The 27,527-nt window shown below is 40.6% G+C and overlaps 2 protein-coding genes across 2 annotated transcripts; both read right to left on the minus strand.

Annotated features, from left to right (window-relative positions):
• Nucleotides 1-907: 907 nt before the first annotated feature.
• Nucleotides 908-21,357, minus strand: sycp2 (synaptonemal complex protein 2). The gene is given in 40 exon segments (XM_030767808.1): nucleotides 908-1,014; nucleotides 1,290-1,346; nucleotides 1,691-1,769; nucleotides 2,358-2,416; nucleotides 2,799-2,898; nucleotides 3,282-3,376; nucleotides 4,042-4,202; nucleotides 4,400-4,597; nucleotides 4,834-5,001; nucleotides 5,509-5,563; nucleotides 5,831-6,070; nucleotides 6,786-7,036; nucleotides 7,432-7,648; nucleotides 7,856-8,026; nucleotides 8,118-8,182; nucleotides 8,500-8,662; nucleotides 11,391-11,743; nucleotides 12,263-12,348; nucleotides 12,488-12,545; nucleotides 12,662-12,728; nucleotides 12,829-12,903; nucleotides 14,172-14,317; nucleotides 14,668-14,822; nucleotides 14,894-14,910; nucleotides 15,120-15,179; nucleotides 15,405-15,473; nucleotides 15,781-15,929; nucleotides 16,146-16,206; nucleotides 16,501-16,605; nucleotides 17,209-17,254; nucleotides 17,350-17,402; nucleotides 17,519-17,661; nucleotides 18,343-18,377; nucleotides 18,929-19,023; nucleotides 20,022-20,107; nucleotides 20,227-20,251; nucleotides 20,482-20,586; nucleotides 20,683-20,811; nucleotides 20,910-21,050; nucleotides 21,311-21,357. Coding segments are annotated over 40 exon segments (4,434 nt in total). The 5' UTR covers nucleotides 21,335-21,357; the 3' UTR covers nucleotides 908-942.
• A 1,499-nt stretch (nucleotides 21,358-22,856) lies between these two features.
• On the minus strand, nucleotides 22,857-24,180 carry ppp1r3da (protein phosphatase 1, regulatory subunit 3Da). The gene is made up of 2 exons (XM_030769995.1): nucleotides 24,131-24,180; nucleotides 22,857-23,777 (listed from the first exon to the last, which is right to left on the minus strand). The coding sequence occupies exons 1-2, from the start codon at nucleotides 24,131-24,133 to the stop codon at nucleotides 22,857-22,859; spliced, it is 924 nt and encodes a 307-aa protein (XP_030625855.1). The 5' UTR covers nucleotides 24,134-24,180.
• Between the last annotated feature and the right edge of the window lie 3,347 nt (nucleotides 24,181-27,527).

A 27,527-nucleotide genomic window follows, 5' to 3' on the forward strand; every position in this document is an offset into this window, starting at 1 on the left:
CCCTTGAGGCTATGTCTCTATAGAGAAGGGCTGTCTGGTGAGAGAAAGACTGAGTGGGAGTCTGCACCTCCATCCTGTCGCTGAGAAGAGTGGAGCAAAAGGAGGACTTGGATTTCTCCTCTTGATATGTTTTTAAAAGAAGTGTTTTTTTAATGACTGTGGACAGGACTTGTTAGATTTTCCAGGTCAAAGTTGTGCATGTGGGCAGCTCCACTTTAAAATGGGGATGGGGGATGGGGTGGTGTCATGTGAGGGTTGTGAGCCCAATGTTTGGAGTGAATTTCATATCAAATGTACAGAGCTGTCTGTCCGAACAGGGTTGTTCATGTTAATGTCCAAAAAAAAAAGAAACTAGAAAAGAAAACAAAAAAACTTTGTAAGCACTATTTGTCTTCAAAATACACAACTTTTTGAAATATGCAGTTCCCTCTTGTTTTTGATCATGACAAAGATTGTTTCCTTTCTTTATATGATCGACTGTACAGATGACAAGGCACTAGTACAGAGATGAGCCTGTTATTTAATGAGAAATATTTCCACATGTGCCTCCCTGTTACAGTTACACTTTATTCATCAGTGTTAACATGTGACTCAACCAAACAACCTGTGTTAACAATGTGAACCAAACAACTCCTTCAACACATTTTAAATATTCTAATACAATCATTCAGTCTCAGTATGTTCATTATATATTCATTATTCAAATTAAAAATGCAGAGATTGTTAAAATGATGCTATTAACAACACTGCAAACAACATTACACTACCTGAATCACTTCAATAATAAATCACTTTTTTCAACTCCACCAGTCACTGACACTTGAAAGAACTCAGCACATAAATATTACCACAAAGCAAAAACGAGAACAATAACATACTTTTATAATATCCTGAATCTAACTAGAGAACCTGTGGTTGTCAGAAGACTGCTCTCTCCTCAGGTTAGAATGTGGAAGTCTCTGAAAGGAAGAGCGTCTGCAGTCCTCTTCGCACACTCAGCACTGCCTCCTCATGCTAAAGACCACAGCAAACAATCTTAAAAGCTTCAAGTACTAATACATTTTGGTCATGGAGTCTTTGAAAAATGTAACTTTTGACAGTACACCTAAAATGCACCAATGATTAGAGATTCCTTGGCCAAATATTATGAATGCCATTAGTTTTTTCAGTTTTAAATTCTGGAGTGGCCAGGAGCGCTTTTAAATTACGCCTAAATGCAATTGTTTATACATTAATATGAACGACAGGTACTAATTAGCTAAGCTGCATTTTATATTCCTCTCACTCACCATCTCTTTAAAGAATTTATCCTGGACAGTTTTCATGTCTTTCTTCATTAAACACATCTGTAATCACAGTTTGGGAGAATATGACAAACCTGTACATCCATTTTCTGAGTGTACTGAGCATTACTCTTATGGTGTAATCTGGAGATTCATTAGACTCATTTCTGTTTTTTCTTCTTCTTTTATTTCTTGACCACTCACACTGTCATTGGTATTTTTAGTATTGTTAAAGGTGCGGCTTTAGAGTGCTCTCATAATTCCACTTGTTGAGAGTGGATTCATTATTAACACAAAAAGGTGTTCATGTAAGCCATAATGAATTTTTCTGGTACTAATTTTGAGCTAGCAAAATGTGCTGTGTGGATTAAAGCTGGTTAAATCGGGGCCTGCCTTCAGGTCCTCACCTCTGAGGTGAATACTGCTTCCTCTAACTCCAGGCTGTGGTACACGTTCGTCTGAACGGTATTCCTGAGGAACTGGAGTCTAAGAGAAGGCAATTAAGATACTTTAGCTCATTCGCGTATAATGGGCTTTCCTGACACATTTTTACATCTCCTGCACCAAACAGGCCTTCCAAACTGGATTTTACCGGCTGCACTTAGCCAACTGTCCTCCTGTTGACTTTAGAAGTTCTCAGAGAATACTGACATTTCCAGGAAAACAACTCTGCTTGAAGCTGTGTTGAAACAAGTCACAAGACTCTAATAGTATCAGGGGAAGACTGAATGATCATCAGTGCTGTTTGTATTTTGGGTCACAGTTCATTTAAAACAGATCTTGGTCGCGATTATGAGGGAGGCCACATCTGTAACTGGAGCGAGGCTGACTCAGAATTGAAAAGATCCATTCATTCTCAACGGAAGCAATACAGATTTCATGTAACACACATTGCCTCATTACACAGGAAAATAAAAACACTGATTTCCACTTTATACACCGCAGACATGTGTTATGACAAATGGAGCTAAAACGCCTCATTAGTACTTTGATCTTGATCAAAGTCAGTCAGCCATATGTATTTGAGTTAAACTAGCACATACACAGAAATCGTCAGGACTCAAACACTCTCACCTTCTGGTTCCTCTCTCCTGGTACGTATGGAGAGCCAGTGCTTGTTTTTTCCAGTAGCTCTGAGGGAGAAAAATAATCGAATGCTCTGCTCAATTACTCTGTCCCTTACAGCGGCAGGTGAAAGGTTTTCCATGCTGGATATTTTTTGGTATCCTTCAGTGTATTTGCCATGAGCCAGGTGAGGGCAGGCAGACCAATGCCAGGAGCACCGACACGGCTGTCTTTTCATCGTAACACTGCCGTGAGAGATTTAGGGACTGATTTCTCTCATCAGTTCTCTCATCTTTACCAGCACTTTATCATACAGTTTTCTTTTCCCTAGAAACAGCCAAAGACATACTAGGCCTACAGAAAAGGGGAGTGGCCTACTCATTGTCTTTGGCCTTTTGATTTATATCCTGTACTAAGAAGTGAAAATATGAAATTTGTTACGAATCAGACCGTCAGCTCTTCCTCCATGGCCTTCAGGGTGGAGTCGTCCTGTTCCAGATTTCTGATCTCATCTTTAAGAGCTTGTTTGACTTTCTCCATCCCCTGAAACCTAGAAGGAGAGGATGAGAGAGCAAGGTGAGGTGAATTCCCGTCTTAACACTCGGCACAAAGAGACCAAAACATATTTCTACTTCATCTGAACATGACTGAAGTTCTTTTCCTGACTAAAAACAGGAATTTCAGAATTCTGTTTACTAGCTTGTGCCATCGTCAGCACAAACTTAGGTGTAACTGTAATTAAAAACATACCTCTACTAGTATTACTTTAGAAATTTGTAAGTGTCTCATTGCAGACTAACCTGTGCTAGTACATTGAAATACAGACCTTTGCCTGTATACCTCTAAATTAATTAAAATATGAGTGAAGTGTTCAATGCATAGTACATCTCTGTGCTTTAGGACTGCCCTGTGCTCATGTGCTGTAGGACTGACCTATGATTGTGTACTTGTACACTAATGGCAGACATATGGTGCTGGACAGTTTTCAGAGACTGCTGGGTGTAAAGATCCATTCTTCTAGAGTGACTCTGACAAAAGACATGACACGGATCATTAGCACATTCTATAATTACACTTCTAATTAGCCATCAATCAAAAACAGCCCATCAAATACAATCCACCACTGTCTAAATGGCTATTAGATGGTTTTAGTGGATGTAGGGATAATGACATGGACCAATGAGAGTCCCAGTAAGGTCGGAATATTTCACTGATGACTATGAAAAACTGTGCAGAAATAGGACAGAGCTTGGGTGTGACAGAATAAAATTAGGCTTCAGTGGCTTTATGTATGTAATAGGCAAAGACTGTGTGGGGTAGCCAGTTTAACAAGAACGATACAATTTTGTGGGGATTAATGACAGTAAGTAAAGTCCAGGATACTGGCTTGACACTGTTAACAGCTGAAGTCCCGAGCAAACAGGTGAGAGTAACGCATATAATTACCAACTAAAAGCATATTACAATACATCAGTTCACAGCTGGCAAAATCTTAACTCCAAATTGACATAACAAATGTGAAACTGGCAAACCTTTAGACAAAAAGATCACTCATTGAAATTAAAACTAGACTCTCTCTCTTGAGCTCAAACACACGCAGACACACAAAACCATCTAAACCATCTGAACATTACTGACTGTGGTACATAATTGGCGCATGTTATATTCTTTCTCCAGCTTGTGCTCCACACACCTGAAACTTCCTCTGTAGTTCGGAGCTGAACTGTCGACAAACGTAACTCATCTCCTGAGAAGTGTCTGCTTTGTTCACACCAGGATCTGCTTCCACACTGCCCTCCCAGCAGCTCGACAACACACAGGAGGAGACCACCGAGTGTACCTCCACATCTTCCACTATCCATTACACACACACACACACACACACAGAGATATAATGTTTAATGTTTTTCCAGAAGGCTTCGTTGATTGTATAAAACATCTGTTTTGGGATTGACACAATGCATTGTTCACGTTTACATTTTATGCTTATTAATGCCAGCAAGCAAAAAGAACACCACATTTTTGGGAGTTACCCACACGCTCATACTCACATGCACTAGTGCACTCATACACAGATGTCCAGGCACCTGTATCTCTGTCACTACTGCTCCGGGTTTGACCACAGTTTTTCTCCCTTGTCCTGGACGCTCCTCTGCACTTTCCTTTATCAGTCTTCCTCTTCTCTCTTTTCTCTTCCTCCTTCAAGCTGCTCCGCATGTATGTGTTCTTGTCCTGTTTGGACTGAGGTTCTGACGCAGCCCAGTCATAGAACGCACGGAAAATTAATTAGCCAAAATTGATCAGCCACTGAAAAGAATGACCTCAAACTCTAACAGTTACACTAACAGTTACATGTATTACAATCTGCACTGTGAGGAAAGAGCATAAATACCAGGCCATATATTTCAGACAAACCAGAACCATGATGAAAATGTTTCTCTGAATGAGTGTGACAGAGTCTGTAGCTCTGTTAGGCTATATTTACTTTTTCTCTGTGCCTGGTTCATTTCATTAGCTTTGAACAGTTTTCTGGGCTTCATTTTCACAGCCAGTTTACTGGGTACCACCCTGTCTTCACCACCACTGGCATCTTCTTCCTCAGAGAGACTAGCCGAGCGGAGTGAGCCACGGCGCTTCCGGCTGGGGATAGGACCTGCTTCAGTCACGAAGCATAAGACATGCATCATTAGAAGCTTTAACTCTGTGCTTGGTCTGGAATAGCGGTGACCAACCGCCCTCCTGTAATAGCTTTAGTGTACACAGAATATTTTCCAGTGTTACATTACTTCAGAGAGTGCTATCCGTTGAGTATACTTTGTTGTGTTTATATATTCTTTATTCTTCAGAAAGAAAATATGACGAGAGCACACATGTACAGCCTTCCTGCCACTAACTGTAACGGTGTTGGTATTAAAACAACCTGTGGTGTGTGTGAGCGTATGCTTAAGCCTTAATCAAACACATGTGATTGTAGACCCTAAGAGCCTCTGAACTGCTGTCTAATGTGCTGGAATAAGGCTGGAACTAATCCTGTCTGGACAGAGGACCTGAAGGGAGAAGGCTGCCGACTCTGATTTAGATTAGACGTAGATTTGACTACCTTGTCAATGCAAGTACAAAAAATGTACTGAGGTGAGGTCAAGCTTGTGTTTTTTTTTACCTGGTTGGAATTCAGATTTTCCACGGTCGCTTCTTTTGCTAGAAAGAGGTGTTCTCTATAAAAGGAGCACACAGATTATGCAAGCTGAGTCTCCAATCTTCCATATGAACCACACAATTAAAAAGAATGTGTTACTGCAATGTATTTCTGCAGTCAAGACACAGGCCCATGAAGACCTAAAAAGGTATGTTTTAACTGTTAATCTATATAAGGGTGGACAGTTACAACCCTGTTGTCTTATTGTGCTTATTGTTATTAGTGAACTGTGAAGACACTGTTATATAATTTAGATGGTTGGTTTGAACTCTGAGAAAATGTATACCTCCTGTTCAGTATGGAGCATAGCCACGTTGCTCAGTGAGTAATGAGAAGACTGACTAAGTGTTACCACGGAGATCACAGACTCTTTGTCACAAGACTGACTGGCCATAAAGTCTCTCAGCTGTTCCTCCAGGTCGGGAGATTTCAAAAGGGATGGTAATGTAGACTTCTCTCTTCCTGTGGACGTGATGAGAGGATGACCGAAAGACTGCACAGACAAGACAGGACTCACCACGTGCTCCTGTGCAAAGAAGAGTATGTACAGAGAGGCAAAACTGAGCCGCTGTACTCGCAGTGACTCAGTGAAGAGACACAGAGGGATGAATGCCTGGCTGTGAATTTGCTGGTGCAAAATAAACTCTAAGAGAGTTCTGCTAACTACAAAGTATTTCTAAAGTCCATTAACATAAATGCAGTAATATCAGCCCTGTAAACAGCGCCACCTCTAAAGTAAGTCTTAGAATGTAGCTGTCAGTGTAATGTGAAGGCCCCCCAAGTGTCCCTAAGTGTCTACGGCAGAAAAATAACACATGCCAATTTGCTGTGTATACAGGCTATGGGACAATATATAAAGGGTTGAATGACTGACAGCCCCAGGCTCTGGATTCAGTGAAACTGCTTGGTGTCAATGTCTATGGTGGAGATAGTTCTATACAAATAAGACAGAGTGGAACTGATATAAGCTCAATCACTATGTACTAGTGCCATTAGGTCAGACAGAGCTGGACTGTTGTTTTGAGTGACAAGATATAAAGACAGGATATATGGTAAAATAGGTTCAAACATATACGCTTCATGTAGAAATGGTCATGCCTAATCTATATGACAACTTCTGACACAATGCTGAATGAACCACTTACAGTAAGCGATCCCTGAATCTTTTCCCTCTATCGCTACTACTACTACTGCACTTCTGCTGCCTGACCTGTAAAGCTTTTCTTCTTCTGTTCACATACCTCTGTGGCACTGGGTTCCTTTGCAGTTATGCGAGGAGTTTGGATGACAGGGGTTACAGATGGCAGAGAGGGGGCTCTAAAACTCTTAATGCTGTCACGGTTTTTGTAGAAGGAGGAGGCCTGGATGCCTTTGACAGGGCTGGGTGACTCCAGGACCGGAGAAACAGGAGTAGAGTCGACAGGAGGAGAAACAGACAGCGACTGGAGCGGTGAGACTGCAGATTTCAGCGAAGGAACAGACTTCTCCGCAGCTACAAAGAGGATGAGGGCAGTTGCAATGAGGAATATTCTATATGTACGTATATTACATACAGATGACAACACTACAAAGTCAACTCAACACAACAAAACCCTTAGGGTGCAAAGTACTTCAAAATACCCCAAAACACACAAATGCTGTCACCCTTTTGCTGTTTTAATTTGAATTGTCCTTGCACATCTCATACACGGCTATTTGAATGACTCTTACATCTCATCAGCTCAGTGGCTGGAGGGGAGGGGCAGAGTGAATCAAATCTGTCAGTCCAGGACACTTTCAGTGCTGCAGCTGATTGCTGAGGAACTGCAGCCTTTCTCTTCCTCTCCTCTGGGGTGGTCCTCTTTCTCTTTCTCTGCTCTGGAACATCACTCAAATTCCTCTCGTTGCCTTCAGATGTATTCTCTAAATGTTTCTTCTCATTTTCCTCTGGTTGTCCAATAACTCCTTCAGCAATCTTGTGACTGTCCAATGGCACATCTGCAGCAATCTTGTGACTTTTCTTGTGCTGTCTTGTGGCTGTATCAAGCTCTTTTCGACTGGTTTTATCTGATAGCCTTGCAGTCTGATCTGCTTTCTTCTTCTCAAATTGTCCAAAGGTACATTTCTGTGAAGTGAGGAATCACAAAATAACCTCAGGACTTCTATCCTATCACTGCAGAATCTACAGAGAGCATGATGTGACTTAAGACTTTGCCAAAATGATCACATAATCCATATCCGTTTAACTTTGCACAAATTCATAAATCATGGTTCGATTTCATTAAAAGTGGACTGACAGCACTTTTCATAGTAAAAGTGTGAATGGTTTTGCCTTGTGGGCTGGTGGTTTTTCGCTTTCTGACAGACTGTCTGAATCAGATGCTTCTCTGTAACTCTTGGTGTGGGTGACAGCCCTTTGGGGTCTACCAGTCCGCCTCCTATTCCCAGCAGTAAGGGCCTTATTCTTATTCTCATTGTCTTCAGTGGCCTTCTTCTGTCTCATCTGTGTAAAAATGGATATTAATATGTCAGACAGGGCTGTGGAGAACTCTCAGTATTGAAAGGTTTTAAGAAAACAGGCATCTTGGCCTCACCCTTTTTGGTCTAGCTTGATGTTTTTCAGGCTTGGGAGAGGCTGAAGTTAAGTCAAGAGATCCATCTACAACAGAGAATGAAATAACTGTGTTAAGTCTTACCCCAGACAGTCACAGGAGGTTGATACACTAACAGGCAATCCATACTTTTCACACTAATTTCAGCATAGTCGTGTATGAATAATTGAGGCAACGTATCCAAACCATCTATTAATGTTCTGCTGAACCGCCTTACTGATGCAGTGTAATTATATACAAAATTACACACTGAATACATAACGCACTGTGACTCTACAAAGGGTACAAAATCGCTATACAACATTAATATTTCCCAATCTTCTATCTAACGGTACGATTGCACCCTTGTCATTGTGAGACATACCAGCTGTGTTAGCTGCTGGGCACGTGGATTTCGCTGGCTGCCGGGTGTAATCTGTAATTTTGGGTTTAGGTTTCCTATTGGATGCTCTTAACCAGCTGACCTCTGTGACATTATCTGTGTCTGTGTCACTAAACAGATGCTTCTTCACGTGACGGCCGACGGACTGACAGCAGACATGACGAGAGTGAGAGACAAAAGAAAACACCACATCTGCCTGCTTTACCCATGACATTTAACACATTAATTCCACTTGGCATGTTAATCTCATTTGCAAACCTTGAACCAGAGGTTAATACAGCTGTTAAATGAGGATCGAACCTTTTGAGGCGGAGCTATCTTGGCAGATATGTTGAGTGTCAAGGAATCGCTGAGCACACTGAAAGAGATTTCACTTTGTTAATATCAAGTCTTAATATTCTCTTATATTAATAAATACTATCAGTGGTGGTCAAATGCCATGCTGTCACACAGGGTTTCCCAACGGGGTTTTTGAGGTTTGTGGTGGTACTGCAGGGGGATCATGAGATTGTAACAGACACATCAATGTCAGATTAGATTATTTATTATAATTACGGATAAAATATAAAAGGGTCTTATTGAGTACAATGATTGGGAGGGAGGGGTTCAGCTGATTAAAAAAGACTGTGAAGCCCTGCTGTAACACAGCATAGTGCGTATCCTATGTGTTTCATGCCTAATGCAGACAGCAGAGGGCAGTGTTACGATAGAAAAGGAATAAACCTGCTTTCCACCACAGGTTTCTCCAAGGACCTCCGATGCTTTGCCTGATGACAAAAAAAAAAGAGACATAAAATACCATCCAGTGGTAGAAGTATTTCAAAACTATGGATAAGGTATTGGTACAGAATCACGGCCTCACGTCATTCTCCTTTGGTGTGTCTGCTTTGAACTCATAAACATCCCTGATGAAAATAAACATATCAACATACAAGTTAATAACAACGTCTTGAATCTCTCTGAGAACTAACTGATGAATAGGTATGACAGCTGTTGATAGAATGAGCACAAAAATGTTAGCAGGACTTATACTCTGGCTCATCTGAGGTTTTCTTTGGTCGACCACTTGATTTCAAAAACAGAGAACTGTTTTCAAGTCCTTTCCCCTAAGACAAAACAAATTCAGATGCTTTGAAATCAGACATAAAATGCAAAACTAGGGCTGAACAGACTATTCTCAAAGCCTCAATAATGCATTTTTGTGTAAAAAAGAACTTACTGTGGTGGCCAGTTGCCAACTCTTATTAAAGAAAGACCTGAGGGAGAACAAGGCAGAGGAGAAAAACACCTCAGTAACTCAAACACCAAAACAACTCAAAGCATCAACAATGACTGCAGATGAAATTACGACAACTGCTTATATTTTTACCAAGCTGTGCTAATGCTTTACCATCTCTATTAAGTATTTCAAATAACTCTAATCATTCTCTAATCATTCACTCACTCGTTCAGTCAGTCAGTGCATGAGTAAACATATTATTTCCCTTAAATTTATTGAACAAATAAATAACAAAAGCAGTGACCTTTTCACAGGTGCAGTGGTAAGCAATGAGCTGGTTTTAGGTGCACCTGCTTTAGCAGTGCTCTTATAGCGGCTTGAAATCTGCTTCACCATGCTGTCTGTCAGCATCATTGCTTTCTAAACACACACACACACACACACACACATAAGAAAACAACACACACACAACCTCCCAAAACAATTTGCTGTTTTCCTGGCAATATTAAGATCAGTATATCTGTACTAGCTGAAGAACTGACCCTGAGTAAGCTCCGCCCACCTTGGTTACTGTTGCTACCTCGGTCAATCTTTGTAAAAGCCTGGGTGGCAAAGGCTGAGGCAGAACAGCTGAGCCAGCTGATATTTTTTAGAAATCAAAAAGAAATAACCTCCAGGAGCCAAGGCTGACAATATTCTGCTGAGGGCCATATTCACCATGTAAAAATGACTGAATGTAACAAAACAACCTTCAGATCAGAGGCCCTGTCATTCTACTCTAAACACAAAACAGAGGAACCTTAACAGCTGTCAGTTTAGACAACAAACAACAGCATCAAAAACCAAAGCTGTTCCAGCACTGCAGGGTAAGATAATACCAGTACCATGTTCTCTGGGTAGTACACCATCAGCCTTCCCTAATATCATGTTATTTTGTTTGTTTGTTTTTTTCAGTGATTACAGTGTCTCCTGATGTTGTTCCTATATACTTGGTTTAATGTGCATGCTGGACCTTTGGCAAGCCAAGTGTAGATTGTGAGAGTCTATAGCCTCAAATCAGAGTGAGCGGCTTTCTCGGTTTCATTTGAGAGTTCTCTCTCCTCAGATTCGTCTACACACAGACATGCAGATTAGTGGTAACACTAACAACATAGAATAGAAGCAAATATGAGTAATTAAACTTATGTTGTTGGTCAAATAAGATACGTTAGATAGGCACCTGTCTGTCAGAGGGAGCCCGTGTGACTGGGGGTGATGACTGCTGACATCTGTTGCGTATGGAAATCAATCAGTGGGTGTCTTGGGTTTGGGGAAAGGGTAAGAAACAACACCAATGACATGTTCAGGACATCTGATATCGCTATCACACGTCCCTCGGTCGCATCTTTTGATCACAGTGAAAATTATTCAATGGTTTTATCACTTTATCCATGGTACTCGCATTGAAATGAAAAATGTTGCTGGCCAAGCTTCACCAATGCTATGTCGATGGCAACATTTGCCAGGCTGTGATTGGAGGACTGCAAGAAAACAGGTGGAACTTGCTACAGGTCAGTTCTACCAGTATGGCTAACAAGCTCTTTATACCACACTAAATAAGTTCAACAAATAACTCTAAAGCTCCTTTAACTGACTAATTGTACCACTCTGTCACCTTGTCTTTGCCTGTGTCAGGCTTAATGGTCTTTTCCTTGTTACTGCCAATTGTTTCTGTGACAGGTTTCGTTGGCGTAGGATCCTGGTTCTCTGTATCCTCAGCGCTCTGTGCCTGGCCTTTCCGCCTGCCTCCACTCCATTTCCCAGTCTGCCTGTGACCTGCTGTGCCACTTCTGGTCTTTGGATTGCTCTGAGCTCCACAGGCCTCCAGCTCCCTCTCTCTGAGCACCTGCTCCAGTTTCTGGGTGAGCTGAGTGTGGAGCTGCTTGTGACTGAGCCCCACAGAGCTGTGCTGGCCAGAGGATGTCTGTCTGGGCAGCTCAGTATTCACAACAGCCTGGACACTGCAGCCTGGACAGAAGAACAAGGCAAAAGCGTTGTTTTTGTTTTGTTTTGTTTTGCTTTTTGGCAGGCTTAGGGGATGAGGGTTGAGAGGGATATTTGGTGTGGTGCCATGGACACTAACTTGTGTGCTAAGAAAGGTTTCGTGCTTTTAAAGCTTATAAAAAACTCACTTAGCCTTGGGCTTAGATAGTGTTAACATTGCTGTTTTTGATATAATTTCCAAATTAAAAGAGTTATGACCAACTCTTTCCATAATCAGCGTGACAGAAAGGTCTTGTGAAGACATTTCAACAGCTTAACTCAGCTCTTGAGCAGAGCAAACAAAGAATACTTTGAAATGTTACCAATCGTTACTACTGGATACTACTGAACCAATAAAAGCAAGTATTAACAGTTTTGAGCTCTGTGGCACCTGGCGTACATAGTCCTAGAACCAAAGTATATCCTTTTGCTTTAACCTATTTCTAACTCAGAAAGCTGAACCGTTACATAAATGTCGTCCTTGAAACTGTGCATAAAACTGACCTAATTTGGGCAGACTGGGCGGTAGCAGAGACTGTAACTCTGAGATTTTCCTCCTGGTGGGGTCTGTATTGTATGGGCCTGGCAGTCTGTTAAAGTGATGCAGGGAGAAGAGGGTTTTTTGTGTGCATTACTGACCAATAAATACATACTGTACAATTTACTTATGCAAACAGCACACTGCACATCCTGTGGTCTATATACTACTGTCAAGGTCAGCAAACTTACAAAAGGCTCTGGTTTCCTAATGCAGGCTGGGAGTCTGGGACTATGTCCACACTATCACCTTTCACATGAAAGAGAATATACATATTAGAACATTCTGTGATTTCACATACATTATCTGACCTCTTTTTCCTGAATGGAATGAATATTGAATTTAAAAAAAACAGAACAGTATACCCAAAGCCTCGTTTTCATGCTTCTGGTCAGCTTGAACAATTTCCAAAACCTTATCAACTGGAATGTTCTGCAGAGAAGAGAATAGAACAAAAATGTAAATTTAATATGAGAAACAAAGAGGGAGTGAGAGAAAGAAAGAGAGAGAGACATTTTGTCATTTCCCTTACTCTGTGGAATTTCTTTGATTCTTGTCTATTCTGTTTGACTTCTGTGTTCTTTGCTGGAGCAACTGTTGGAGTCATCTAAAGAAAACCAACACATCAAAACACTGTTACAAAACAAAGTAGACTTGCACAGACAAGTTTGTGCACTGTTTAGACATTTCTATTCATAGCTAACATAACATGTCATCGCAATAAAAATAAAGATTCACTGATTGGAACTGCATTGTCACTTTCCATCCTATCAGAACAGCCTGGTTTAGTAGGATTCTCTATATAGACATAAATGGAAGTAAGGTGGGTTTAGGCCTTTGTTCTCCATCAACTTAGTGTGAAACTGTAAGGCCTGCTGAGGAGGGATGTCTACCTGCTGCCTAAAATATGAGTTTACTGAGAGCCATTACACTGTAGTCCAAGAGGAACTGGTACAGGTCCACTGATTTCAGTAGGCTTAAACACAGTCATCGCGTTTTTGACAATGTGCGTTTCATATGGACTATTTTCTGCACACACTTGCTGGCTAAACTGTCTATTTAGCCTAAAAAGCAAAAATATGCATTCAGCAAGACACTAACTTTGCAGGCTATGGGGTTGGTTATGTTTTCCTAGAGCTTCATTTTTACCTAAATGTTGCTATTAAACAGAAATATGTTTCTTTTGTGAGTAGGCTATAAATGACCTAGGGTATGCTATTTATCATATATTTACTCACATACAATGTGCCATGCATTACTCAGAATGTTTAGAAATAATTTACTAATGTTTCAATAGAACCAGTTCAAAAACAGCTCATCTAACAGTCACTTTAAATACTCCTCACTGTGAAGTGAATAAACATGCTAACACACAGTCACAGTCAAAATAAAGGGTATGAAACCATGGAACATACACCAAGTAGCAAAAAAACTTTAAAGGAAATCAAGATAACATGTTGATTTGAAGAAATAAATAATATTCTGTTAACTCCCTTAACATCTGTGCTTCACTGAAGGTGACAGTGAAATAAATTTGACTCTCAAAATGGCGTCTGGCTGACAGCAGGTCAATTTATACCTAAACCGATTGCAGCCAACACCTTTGGACGACCATGACTAAACTTTGCGTAATAATCACTTATCTTTGGAAATCTGTACTATAAGGTACCTGCATTTAAGCTCTTTACCTTTTGAATACATCAACTCCTTGTTACTTGGAGAATAATGCATATTTTCGCACCAAGATCTTTAAAACTGTGTACATGTTCATGAATGCGAATGCTGATTTCTAGAATGATTGTGAGAACCTGTTTTGCAGGGCTAGAGCTATTTGTGGAGCTGTTATAAATAGCAGTGGGCCTGTTAATATCTGACCTGCTTTCCCCCACTCTCACAGCGCACACTGAGAGGTGACAGACTGCAGGAGGTTTTGGTTGTCATCAGGTCCTTCAGTCCACTGTCTCTGGTCCTCTCTGAGGAGCTCATCAACTGAAGAGCAGGTTTCACCTTTGTCCTGGACGCTGGAGTCACTGCAGTCAGACACAGACAGAACTGCTGTTCAAGTGCATTTACAAAAAAATAAACAAATAAATAAAAAAGAATACATAAATAAAAACGGAAAGAAACAATATCAGTACACAATAAGATCTAATTGTTATTCATTTCAAAATGTAATTAAAGCCTTGAAATACGGTTTAACTGCTGTAATTGGTGCTTGGTTCTGATATTCTGAAATGTGACTAAGAACGTGTTTGAGAAATGACAGCATTCAAACAAAAACGCTTCACTGGCTTTGAGATACTGGGGCAGCCAGGCTGTGCTGTAAGAAGGAAATGCTGGCTGACAGTCTCATTTTTAAGACACAAACAACACCTACAAGCAGGTCGGATGCAGCTGAATGGGCTCTGTGCCGTTCTGCTCCCTGCACTGCTGGAAATGATAATGTTAGACTCGGACAGTTTCCTGCGAATAGGGGTTATCATCTGTGGGAGAGAATGAAAAGATCACCTATTACAGCACAGCACACTGTGAGAATGACATAACACATCAAGGTTTCCTATTCTCCCCCAGCCTCCACTCAAAATCCCTGACCACACCCTTCCCCCCTCACATTCTGTTTCTATCTTTATACGAATAGAGCATGTAGATTACGCCATCTCTTTTGTTTTCTTTTTCACAATAAGAAGCAGGTAGATGCTCAGTACTTCAATCACATATGCATCTCTGATCGTACATTAAAAAGTGATGAGACAAACAAGTTCATTTGACCTGCAGTGGTGGTTTTTCTGAACCTCCATCTGGTGGTAAGGGACAGTACTTCACACCCAATAGATCTTTTCCCATATGCTGAGTTGGTGATACTTGGCTCTCCGAAAAAAGAACCTACTCATATTTCACCAACCAAACACAATATCAGTCATAACCAGCAGATCCACAGAATAAGAAACACATCAGCACAAATGGATAGAATTACAAACACAGGGACTAAACCCCATGTGAACATTGACTTTCATTTCTGCCACAGCACGGCACCAACAGATGATGGAGAATTAAATAAGTTCATGTCTCAAACAGAAGACAGAGGGTGTCTGAGATCTGATCTCACACCTGAGAGTCTGCACCATCCATGATGATCTGTACAGTGGTGTTCACGACCGAAGTCTTCTTCACAAACTTCTGTCAAAAATGAATGAACGATGACATACATACAGTCACCAGTGTGTAAACAAATATGGATCTGTTTTTGGCTTAAACTGTTAGATTTTGTGTTTTATGAATAACATGGAAACTATCCTGTAACTAAACTGCTTTTAGAGAAATTGTTTGACTTTTACCATTTTTACGGTCCTTTATGATGTTTAGGAGACTATTTCGTTATTGTCATTGAAGCTGTCAACTTCAGTATGTGAGTCAGGGAACAAGATTACATGTCAATACTTGTGTTGACACAAGAAAAGCAGTTAAGTCACTGTCCCAAACCTACTTTGTTCTTTGCCTCCCCGAACACGTTTTTTGTGGCCTGTAGGATGTCCAGACAAGGGCTAAAGTGGATATGGAGTTGGGAGCCCTCCAACCCCGTTACACAAACTGGGTCTTTCATCACTACCTTCAGAACCTTACGCCCTTTCAACTCTGAGAAGAGCAAAAAGCCTTTACAATTATATTTATTAACTTAAGTAATTAATTAATTCCAGAACAACAACCTGAATTAATGACTAATTGTGATCATGGTTTTTGGATAGACAGAAGGATGAATGAATGACTGAATGAGCGAACAGACACATGAACTGACGGATAGAACACTGTACACAGTACATTTAGTACTGTACCCAGTGCTTAGCTACTTACCATCCACAGTGTAGCTGTAGACCTCTTTTTCTCCAATACATAAGGTATCCCACTGGCCATCCTATGGAAAAAAAAAACCCATTCTCAGTGAACACGACCATATTCTGTCTTAGTTGACTGTAATATTTCTACATCTCTTTGTGTTTCGAATGTGAGTTAAGAACTAGAAATGCTGAAAACGACTTCAATCAGAGTTACTTCATTTATTTTATACACTTTCAGCCCTTCCTTGCTAAGACCAATTTCATTGAATGGCAATGGCAACTCACTAAATAGCTAATACAACCTGCAAGCAATGCTACATGACCACACAGGACAAGCCGTAATCTTCAGGCTTGGACAGAAAAAAAAGTACCTGGGCATCCTCATCTGCTGAAGAGAGGTAAAACGAAATACTCTGGCTCCCCAGGTTAAAGTCAATCCAGAATTCCTCCAGTTTTTCGTCCGCTGGCATGAGCAGCTGGAAACAGTAGACCATGCACTTGCTACATGCCCTATGATTATGATGATGCCACTGCTACAAGGGCCATTATATAAAAACTTGTACAAGCACATTTCTAATTAAGCTAGTTTTTACTGATTCCCACTGGGCCATTCTTCTCTGCACTTAACCCATCCTAAGTTCTTAGGAGCAGCTGCCATACAACACCCAGGCAACAACTCCAGATTTGGGTGAGCACCAGTGTTAGGAGTATCCAGTGCCAAACATGCATGTCTTTGGCTACGGGAGGAAATCAGATGACTCAAAGGCAAAACTGTTTTCATGCAAGGTAGCAGTGCTAACCACTACACCACCATGCTGAAATTAATTATCCAGTCTGTTTCAATATGGTCTGACAATATTTACAGAATCAGATCAACACATTTCATTTAACTTGATACAAATTTGTTAAATGTGAGGAATGCTTTTTCAACACTCTACAGGCAGAGGCATGTTTATTTTAACTACTAATTAAAGGGACATTTTGACAGGAAGAAATGCATTTTGGTAAGGACACAGATTCATAGTGTCAATCCTAATCTCATTATTGTGATGACCATAAAAAAATCAAGCAATAATAACCTCATGGTTGTCCAAAAACACCTGAAGACAAGGATAGGAGTACACGCTGCAAGAAGAGAAATTAATGAAATGTTACAAAGACAAAAACTGAAGAAACAACGTTATAAGATACACACAGACAAACTGGATAAAAAGTACTACCTTCGAGCATCTCCCTGCATACCGTTTACCAGATTCAGAAATTTCCTGCAGTCCTAGGAAAGAACCACAACAACAACCACCACAATGATTAAAAACAAAATTTCAATCAGTCTACGACAAATAGATACAAAACCCAAATAACAGTGTTTTGGTCAATGACAATATTCACAGTCTCAAATTCACAATCCCGAATCTTGCTGAAAGCCTGTGCAACAAACTGCATGGAGAACCAGTGGTCAGCCAACTCCTTCCTCTGTGCAGGACTGGCCATTCTGCAGAGGGCTTCCATCAAGGCAATCTGGAAATCATAATCTAAACAGAGACACATAGTATGGTCACAGAAAAAGCCAAATCTTGGCCCATGTCTTCTTTATGGTGCTATGCGGTGGGATTTTCAAACACGGCTATCATAGCCAGTGGTACGCAGGAAACCCTTATCTACAAAACGTAGATAGAACAAAGGTATCTACAAAACGCATCTAAAACCGTATCTGTTAAGAGTTAAGAGCACAATGATGATCAGGTGAAAATGAAACTGGCAGACTGCTTCCTTACAACGGAGTAGAATTTTATATGGTTGGGCGGCAGGAGAGCCATACTGTCATACCAGAAGAAATCCGTGCAGGGATTTCGCTCTACCATAAATACAGATAGTGTTTATAAATGCAGGCCACCACATAAAGAAGCTTAATGTGTGTTATCTAGGGGTAAAAAGGTAAAGATGGAAAAATGGTGCGTTTTGAAAAATGACAGTAGGCAAAGCCTATGAATCAAAAAAGAGAGGGAAAAAACATGTGACAACATAAGCCTTTACATAAAGACATGTCGTTAAGCAAAGAATGTAGAAATGGAACATGGTCACATGTATTTATATGAAGCATATGTGGTTCATCAATAAATTATGCATTGCACATTTTATTGTAAACGTGTCAATGTAATCTCAGGCCTAAATTAATTATCAGAAATGAGTCTTAACAATGGCTTTTTTCTCACCTCCAGCTTTAAGGATTCTACTAGCCAAATTATCCCTGTGAAAATGTCATAAAACAGAAAAATACATAAATAATATTCATTAACATTGTTATATATAATTACTTAAAATCTATTAATTTATAAATATTATTGCTGACTTACTTTGTCCATTTGTATTAATTAAATCTCAGCATGTCAAATGATGACAAAACTAACATTGTTGACTGCATTTGTTATTTAATATTAATCAGTTACAAATCTGATCAAATGCAGCCCTAATAGAAAATACTTTCATTTAACAAATTATAGATTAGGTTGCAGATTTCATATGCTGTCATACACCAGTAAATACACATTTACTTTGACTGTATAGTGTTTAGCTTTGACAACCCTAGCTAAGATGTATAACAGAAATGAAATGTGCAATATGTGATAGTACTTCTTGCACATGTTTACAGCAGGCTTAGCACTGGATGATTTGTGTGAGAGTTTGACCAATGCATTCTGGGGTGAAACCACTGAACACTGATGGTAATGTAGTGGTATTCTGTAAACATCTCTGGATGGACATAAAATGTGTGTGTGGGGGCGAGGGGGTGTTGCATACATGACACTTGAAGCCTCTTGTGTTGATAAGATTTTCTTCTCTTTCTTCAGCCCCCCAGGCATTTTACCAAGAATGACATTCAGTTTCCGGACAGCCTGTCAGGGCAACATACTTTGGTCACAATTTTTGGACAGGGCAAGCCCAAGGCTTTACTTGTCATGTTACAATTAAGAGCATATGTGATAATGCTTCACATGTTTTACAACCTTAAGACGCATTAACACGCATGTTACAGGGGAAGTTCACTTTTGTTCATGTTTAGCTCCATCTTGATGCCTACCCCCTTATAATAAAAACATTGGTGTGGTTTTTCTGACCTATAATGTTAGCAGAGAATATTTAGCCATGTTTTGGGCTGTTTTTTGAAACCCTGTAGTAAATCATCGTTCCATTTCTCCTGTGCACCAGATAACATACTAAGAGAGACCCTAAACTGAGTAGAAATAGGTCATCATTTTTTAAACCCTTCTGACATTTTAAAAACATTCTGAGATTTGACACTAAGAAATTCATCATTGTTAACAGCGCAGTAAAACTATGTGGGTTCACATAGAAATGAATATTTGTGATGTGAAAAGGCAAAGGTGTGCTCCATGGTGTACTAAAGGTTAAAGGAAGTGTTAAAAAAGAAGATATAAATCTGTTTTTACTTTGTCAACAACTGAAGTCACAAAATTCCACATGTAATAAAGCGTTTTTCAAATCCTGCCCTAGTGACCCACTTGGCAGAAATTATTTGCTGTAATCCATCACTGACACACCTGATATGACTTATCTGGCAATCAAAACACCAATTATTAGTTTAAAGGGGAAAGTTAGCCCAGAGCTATAAAGCATACACATTCTATATGGCATTCAATATGCCATCCAGTAAGGCCCCAGGGCTGGATTTGAAAAATATTTAATGAATGCCTTAATGAAATTCAAAATGCAAACAAAATCATGAATAATGGTCTACTGGAATGCTGTACATTTAATTACAAGGAGGAATATGTTAAAAATAGGGACCCACGACAAAAAGACGGAACTTCACCTGTAAGATACACTGACATCTTAAGTATTCACAATGAAGACTTCAACAGACAGCTCTTACCTCTTTCTGTATGAAGATGTTCACTTGATTTTCAGAGGCTAACTTGCCAATAGGATGAAGCAAGTGCTCTGTTATTTGATATGTGCCTGGTGAACGGAGTTACGGTGTAATTAGATACTAATATATTTTCATACCAATCTGCTCTTTCCTCTGCAAGGACATAGCCCATGGGCTACACATGTTTTAACTTATAGTGCCTACATACCTTCTTTACCACTCTCATGGACAACCTGCAGAAATAAAATAGGAACAACTTTAAAACATTTGAAGTAATGTTGCACATTGTTAAGAATTAGTTTAGGCCTTACATTTATCAACTACAGCAATATATACAGAATATGCGTCAGTTTTAGTTCAATTACAAACATATACATAAGATAGAGGGTGCTGACCTTTTGCTGAAATTTTATTAAAAGCAACAAATCGACTCAGCTCTACAACAATTAAGTCACTGTCTCACCATCACAACATCAAAGAAGTCTTCAGCTAGGTTCAGCAATGTTTCAGTCTTTTGGGTTTCTTCATTCGCCCATAGATCTCTCATTTTGTAAAACCACTGTACCATGTGCACACATACACAAACAAATTATGCCAGTGCACTGTGTTAAATCCAAAAACAAGCGTTTCAAATCAGACACTCTAGCAAGACCAAGATACTTATCTTTTTGACAAGTCCCTCAGACACCAGTGCTGATATACCTTGACTTCCAGGAAAGATCAGAGTCTCCCCAAATTTATGCAAGATGGTAAGGCCTAGGCTAGCATGTTTTACATTCCTGTTATCCAACTCCTAAGACGAGGTGGTGAAGATAAGAAAACGATGAACATCTTTAAGATGCATTTATCTTAAACGTGGAGCAGATGTCACAGATTAGTCAGACAACAAACCCTGTTCATGAGTTTATCCAATTTGCTGATAAACTGTTTGGAGCACTTAAAGTTGGTGCCCTCTTTGCTTTCATCCAGCAGGAATTCTTCGAGCACCTGGAACTTATTACGCCGAAGTGCCTCATCCAGCAGCTTCTCCACCTGAAGCAGGGAGAGATATGGGATAACTGACTCACCATTCTGGTATTTTTTTCATTTAAAACAACATTTTTGGTATGCGTTTGATCACAGAACGTGGTCTCACTAGTAGGACATAGACATAAGGAATGATGACACTGTGATGATAAAGTAACATATAAAAAATGCTGTTTTTACTGGAGAGTGAGTGCCTACTAACTTGAGAAAACCATTGTTAATCTGAGGACATTCTGTTCATAAATTCTAACAGTTTGTTTTCTCACCTGTTGGTCCTGTCCAGACACCATGACTGCCTGCTTATTAGGGTAAATTAAACAGGTTCTACAAAGTCCACCTATAACAAACACTGAAACGAGATGTTTTGACGGTCATAAAACGTTTAAGTAATCTGTATATTTCCAGGCCAGCATCAAACTTCTTGAGGCCCAGCCAAAGAGGCGCTTGGCCTCAAGACTGTAAAGCATTTAATGACGATATCTGTCAAATTACCGTCAGTATCCCATGTTGTTTTTTTTCTTTCATGAAAATAGACAGCCGTATGAGCGATTTATAGAGACAGCTTGACATCCGAGACGGAACAGATTTTATTTTTTCCACACTGGTAAATCGTTGCCTTAGTTAACTTTGCTAGACTACGAGTAAGTCAAACAACTCTAAATAACTGCTAACTAGCTGGGTTAGATTAGCAGAGTATGCTTTATTAGCGAAATTAAACTATGCAGATCACTAGGATTATCCTAGCTAAACTCTGTGGAGTTTGACTAAATAACAGTAGAATTAATCATGTAATAGTATTTACTGTTTGACGATTTGTGAGGTAATGCTGTCTTAACAGCTGAGTCTCTAGTTGACTTGTACTCAATTTACCTATATTAACTAGGTTATTACTCAGAAATTAATTACTCAGAGCTAGCCAGTGTTCACAAGTTCAGTGAACTACCAGCAAGGTTAAATTCTCACCTCAGCATACTAAATCCTCTTGATAAACTATGACCAACCGTCTGTGCAGCAGAGACGGCAGAAACCAAAGGCCCATCAATCATCAGCTCATCACCATGTTTTATGAGCAAAATTATCACCATAAATTACGAGAAAGGTTTAATTTTTCAGGGAACCGAGAAGTTCACAGGCGCTGTGGGAAGTAAATATAGCAAAATTTCCACAAGTTAAGCCTCATTACGGTCGACAGTTTCCTGTTCAATTAACGCGCCAAACTGAGCGCGCACGAGCTATGTCTGGGGCTGTTGTGTTGCAGTGTCTGTGGGGCATAAACCAGGATGAGAAAAAAAGTCCCATGATTCTACAAATAATAAAGGACATTCGAGAAGCTTACAGTGCCTGATTTATTGCCTCAATTTTACAGAAACTATAGACAAAGGTGGTATCTGTGAAAACCGTTGTTTCTGGGTGAAAAACTGTTCAAAAATGCGGCTTTACAATTCAAGGCACTAAAGTTATCTGCATCACTTGAGTTAGTGTAAATATTGCATGATTTAAGTTGTGTAAAGCTGTAGAAACCATTGCTCTCATTCTCGGTTACAAAAAACTGAGCTGTGATTAGAAGAAAAAAAAAATCCATATTTCATATGACTCCAGAAGTTAAATGCTGGTGCAGATACAGATATTCAACAAACCCAACTCAAATATAATTTGAAATATTCTACCTGTGTTTCATTTAAAAGTCAAGCTGTTTGAAATATGCTAAGGCCTGTGCATTTTAAAGTGCTAAGAGCTGTGCATTTATTTCAATAAGTGTGAGCAATAACAGTTTTTGTGAAAACTGTAAAGTGGTTTCTTTAGATGAAAGATTCAGATAAAATGGATCATACTGTCTTCACATTCCTTGGGAACTGTCAGCTTGTAGCTGTGGCAGACCAGTTTGTAGTTCTGTCCCCCATTGTTGTCCCAGAACTCCGTGCCCAACACTTTGTAACATATTGCAAATTCCAGGATAGCTCCAGGAGTTAAGATAAAAGGAGGAACAGGTAGGTGGAAGCAAAAAGTGTCACAGCTTGGCCCATTTGGAACGTTCTCCATGGGCTTATTGGAAACCCAGTGTGCCTTGGTCTCTGAGAAGCTCTTCCAATTTGTGAAAGAGTAACGCACTTTGATCTCTTTCTCAAATGCCAGGTTGAGAACCTGAACAATGCCTGTGATGCCCATCTCATTGCACAAAACCTGTTCCAGGCACACTTTTTGGTGACACAGGTGTTCAGAGAAGGAAGGGTGATCGGCTGGTTTTTCAGGAAACATGGGCTTCAAAAGTGGAAGCGATATCTCCAACTTTTTGCCTCCTGCTAGTTCAGAGTTCATCAAAAGCCTGAATAGAACATGTTGTGGCACAGAAGGGTTCTCACCAGCACTGAAAACCTTCACATTCTCCAGTTCAACTCCCAAAGAGTCCACAAATCGCACCCCAGCTCTCCGAATCTGTCTCCGTCTTTCAGGAGGTGAGGGCAAAGACTGGGCCCTTCTGTGAATTATTGGTTTGGGTAGTGGTTCACAGGACAAACTACGGACAGCCGGTTGCCTTGTGGTGGGGGTCTTGGGGGTTGGAGGACGAATTTTGACCGGCTTCTCTGCTGCAGGTTTTGAGCAGAAGTCATCTCTCGTGTAAACAGGGTGCTCTTTGGAAACATCTGACAACCATGAAAAAACAAGGTCATTTTCGGTCATTCCTGATTGACTCTTTTGCTGTCTGAATCCCAAAGACCAGGCCATGGTGAACATCTTGAGAGAAAAACAGAATGCATTTTGTTTATTCGTTTTGACAGGTTAATACTTCCTCATTCCCGCAGCGTCAAACAGACTATTTTAGGTTGATCCATTAGAGTGAACTTTTGAAGGGAAATCTCGCATAAAAGGTAAGGCAGTGTTAAAAGAGTTTGAGAGGTTCAGTTTCACAATGCAGTCATAAATCACAGGTGTCTGGATTCCTATCGATCCCTTGCACCACGCTAACGGAATGATTTTAAATGTTGGCAAAGTTACATAGTATATCAATGTAAAAAGTGTAACTACTACTTTTTCTAAGAGACAATATTCATGGATAGTATGTTTTTATATTGTATATGCATTCTCACCATCGAAATCCAGCGGATTTTGGAAATAGTCTACATCTGCAGACCCTGCGTCTTTCTAGATTCTGAGGGTGTCTCGTAATAGCATTGTTGTAGATTTTATACGACCTCTACAGAGCAAAAGTGAAATGTAGTGGACTGAACATTACATGGAGATCAGACAATCCTGCGCAAATCTTTGCAAGTGCATGTTGAAAACACAGGACGCGCAGAGTGGGCGAGACTGTGGCCTGTACCCTTGCTGGGAAATGTTGTCACGGTTTTCCACACTAAGACAACTGGTGTCGTGAAATAGTTAATTTACGAAAATCTGTGTATTTACAATACATTCGCCAATTCATTGACGTATTCAAAACCCATGGAAAAAGTAACTGTGCCTTGTGGTAGTACGCTAGTCGCTTCATTTTTCTAACGAGGACTTCAGTTCCCACAAAGCATTGTGAAACCCTCATGCCAACGACGTATGAACATACAAAACAGTAGGTAAACAAGCTTGTTACGAGTCCTTGCAGATATAGCGCGACAAAAATGACATCCAGTACGCTTTGTCGCAGCGTGTTTTTTAAGCGTTTGTTTCTTCCAGGGTAGGATGTCTTCACAGTTGTATGCTATATAGTCCAATAGTGAACAAAGGAATGATAGGAGATTTTGCTGATCCGCTATGCCTAAGAGGACTGTGCAGGGGACACGGAAATGCGAAAAAAATAAAATTATTCACCACGCAGATACTATGATAGTTACTGCAGCTCTTTTTCCCATCCCTTGCACTTTCACTGACTTGTATGCAATGGAGCATCAGTCCCACGCTCGACGAAAACAGTGGCTCAAATGGATCGTGTCTTTGCATCAATAGCGAAAAGGAGATTGTCGCAGTTATCTACTTCCGAGAAACAAAGCTTACGGTAGAACCGCGATGGGACCGATTATACAAGAGCGGACAGCATCTACAACATTAAAACGGTTACCAGCCAAGGAGAAGGTTAGAGTTAAGAATTCTGAAAACAATTCTGCAGTTAACAGGTAAATGTCATTATTTAGCTTGGTTATAACACGTGCAATCAATGCGTTATAGGGAAAATAATGTAATTTAATGGCGATTTCTGAATTCACAGCGCTAAGAGAGGGGTTAAGGTGACTCAAAACAACAGGTCTCAAAAGAAGACGGCGTCCCTGCACAAAAATGCGTTGCCAAGTCCTGACAAGAAACCCCCGCCGTCAAAAGCAGAAACTGTAAGTGTCTATTGCTTGAGAAGAAACATGAGACTTGCCAAACATTTTAAGTGTTTGCATTGAAGGATTTCTATAAAGGCCATCTGTACAGTTAGAAAATTGTAAGCCTTGCTAAGATATCTAAATATCTCTCTAATGTCTGAACCTTAAGATTGTTTTGTGTAAACAGGATTTTCATCAAAGGCAAAACAATCAAAAACACGAAAGCTCTACAACTGGAACTCGCAAACTACAAAAGTGAGTTTCCTAATTATGTACATTCTATTCTGTCTCTTTTTTCTCTCTCTCTCCTTATCTATTTCTTTGATTTTATCTATCTCTGTGAATAAAACATTTTATCATTAAACATTATATTATATTCCAATAATGACCTAACACTGCACACTGCACTACCCAACAGCTCTCACTTGGAGGTGAACTCGAAGCCCCAGAGGTCCAAAAACCTCCACACAGGGAGAGGAGAACAAGGTCAGAGTGTGCAGCCTCAGTCTCTGCGTTGCAGTGAGTCTGTGGATCTGTGCCATGCTGCTCTGGAGAAGAGTCGCCGTGCTCTGTCACTGCCTCTGACTCCCCAGCCAACACTGCATCAAACACAGCTGCAGAAACAAGTTCCAGATTTGAAGTCGCTGCATCTGATAGAACAGAATGAAGATGACACTGACAGTGCCAGCGATCTGTCTGACTCTGAGAGGCTGCCCGTCCCTCCTTCACCCTGCACTCCTCCACAGCTTAACCTACGAGCGGAGGTCATCAACTCTGTGGACCTCCATCCACGGATATCTGGACAGAGCGTGGCTGATACTGCTACTTGTTATTATCCGGATTTCTTACCGCCCCCTTTCAATAACTGGAGTCTCAGACAACTTGCCATCTTTCTAAATACAGAGGGAAAGCGAGCACCTCGTCCCAAACCTGTGGGACAGCTTGAGAAGTACTTAGAACGCCTCTTGGAGCTGGAGTGGCACCAAATTCAAACAATCCAATCAGAAATTGGTAGATCCACCAACCCCACCGGCCGAATCAGAGGTCACCCTCTCTCTGTGTCGCTGAACTCAAGCCAAAACCGGCCTCACACCGCACCTCCGACGCGTCTTAGCTCACCTAAGAGCCTACGACACTGTCAACGTGCCTTCCCTGTCCTCTCTTCCCTAGGTAGTCCATCATCCTCATCTACCACACAGCTGTCTCGTGTTGTGTGCCCTCACTGTCATGTACGCTACCCTCTCTGCAGTGGTAACTGTTCCTCTTATGCCTACCAGCGCCACTCCCGCCTTAGCCCACTCTTGGAGCGCCGGGCACCCCCTGTAGTCACCCCCAAGAGGAGCAGTAGCGAGAGCCGTGCCTCTGGAGGTGATAAGAAGACAGCAGCCCTCTCATCCCGAACACAAGCTCCCATCAGTCCGCAGGCAGGCAAGAGTCACCAACGACACATGCAGGCGACAGGGAATGTGCGCAGACCTTCTCATAATTCAGTGAGATGTAGCAACAGCAAAAGCCAGACACCCACAGCGAATGGTCGGACAGGGAGAGGGGCAGACAGAGAAAGACAAAGAGATGGTGCAGGGGTGAAAGGTGGAAGTGTTGAGAAGTGTACATCAGCCTCTGGTAACAAACGGGAGGGAGGCCTGGTAAAACGAGGAGATAAGGAGGGGCAAAGGACAGAGACGATTTACGCACTTACAAGATCTTCTGCTAAAAGACCAGTAAACACCCATTCTCTCACAAAAGAGGCACCAGCCACTAAGCCTAATGGGAGGATGAAAAATGTTCATTTCGCCAAGTAACTAGATTTGTCTCAACTGGTTTAATTTCTATCCGTGCTATTACGTTTTCAGTGCTTTTTTAAAATTTTAAATCTGCAATGGTGGTAAAATATTACAAAGCCCAGAGAGATCAAAGCTGGAAAACCTCCATTAAACATAATTGTTTATGGATGACAATAATTACATGTTTTTAGAAACCTAGTTTGCTCAGAGTTTTAGTTTGATTCTTCTGCTTGGTAGCATTGCAGTCTATTTAAAGAAACAGAGCTGTACAATGATTTTAGATGCATGTGTAAGGCAAATGTGCAAATCATCCATAGTTAGGAAAGCATTTGCACTCAGATTACCTTAACTGTGCATAGTCAATGTGGCCTATTTTTATGACCTTTTTTTTAATTCAGAGATAT

This window comes from Chanos chanos, chromosome 3 (genome assembly GCF_902362185.1).
Source record: "Chanos chanos chromosome 3, fChaCha1.1, whole genome shotgun sequence".
Classification (NCBI taxonomy): domain Eukaryota; kingdom Metazoa; phylum Chordata; class Actinopteri; order Gonorynchiformes; family Chanidae; genus Chanos; species Chanos chanos.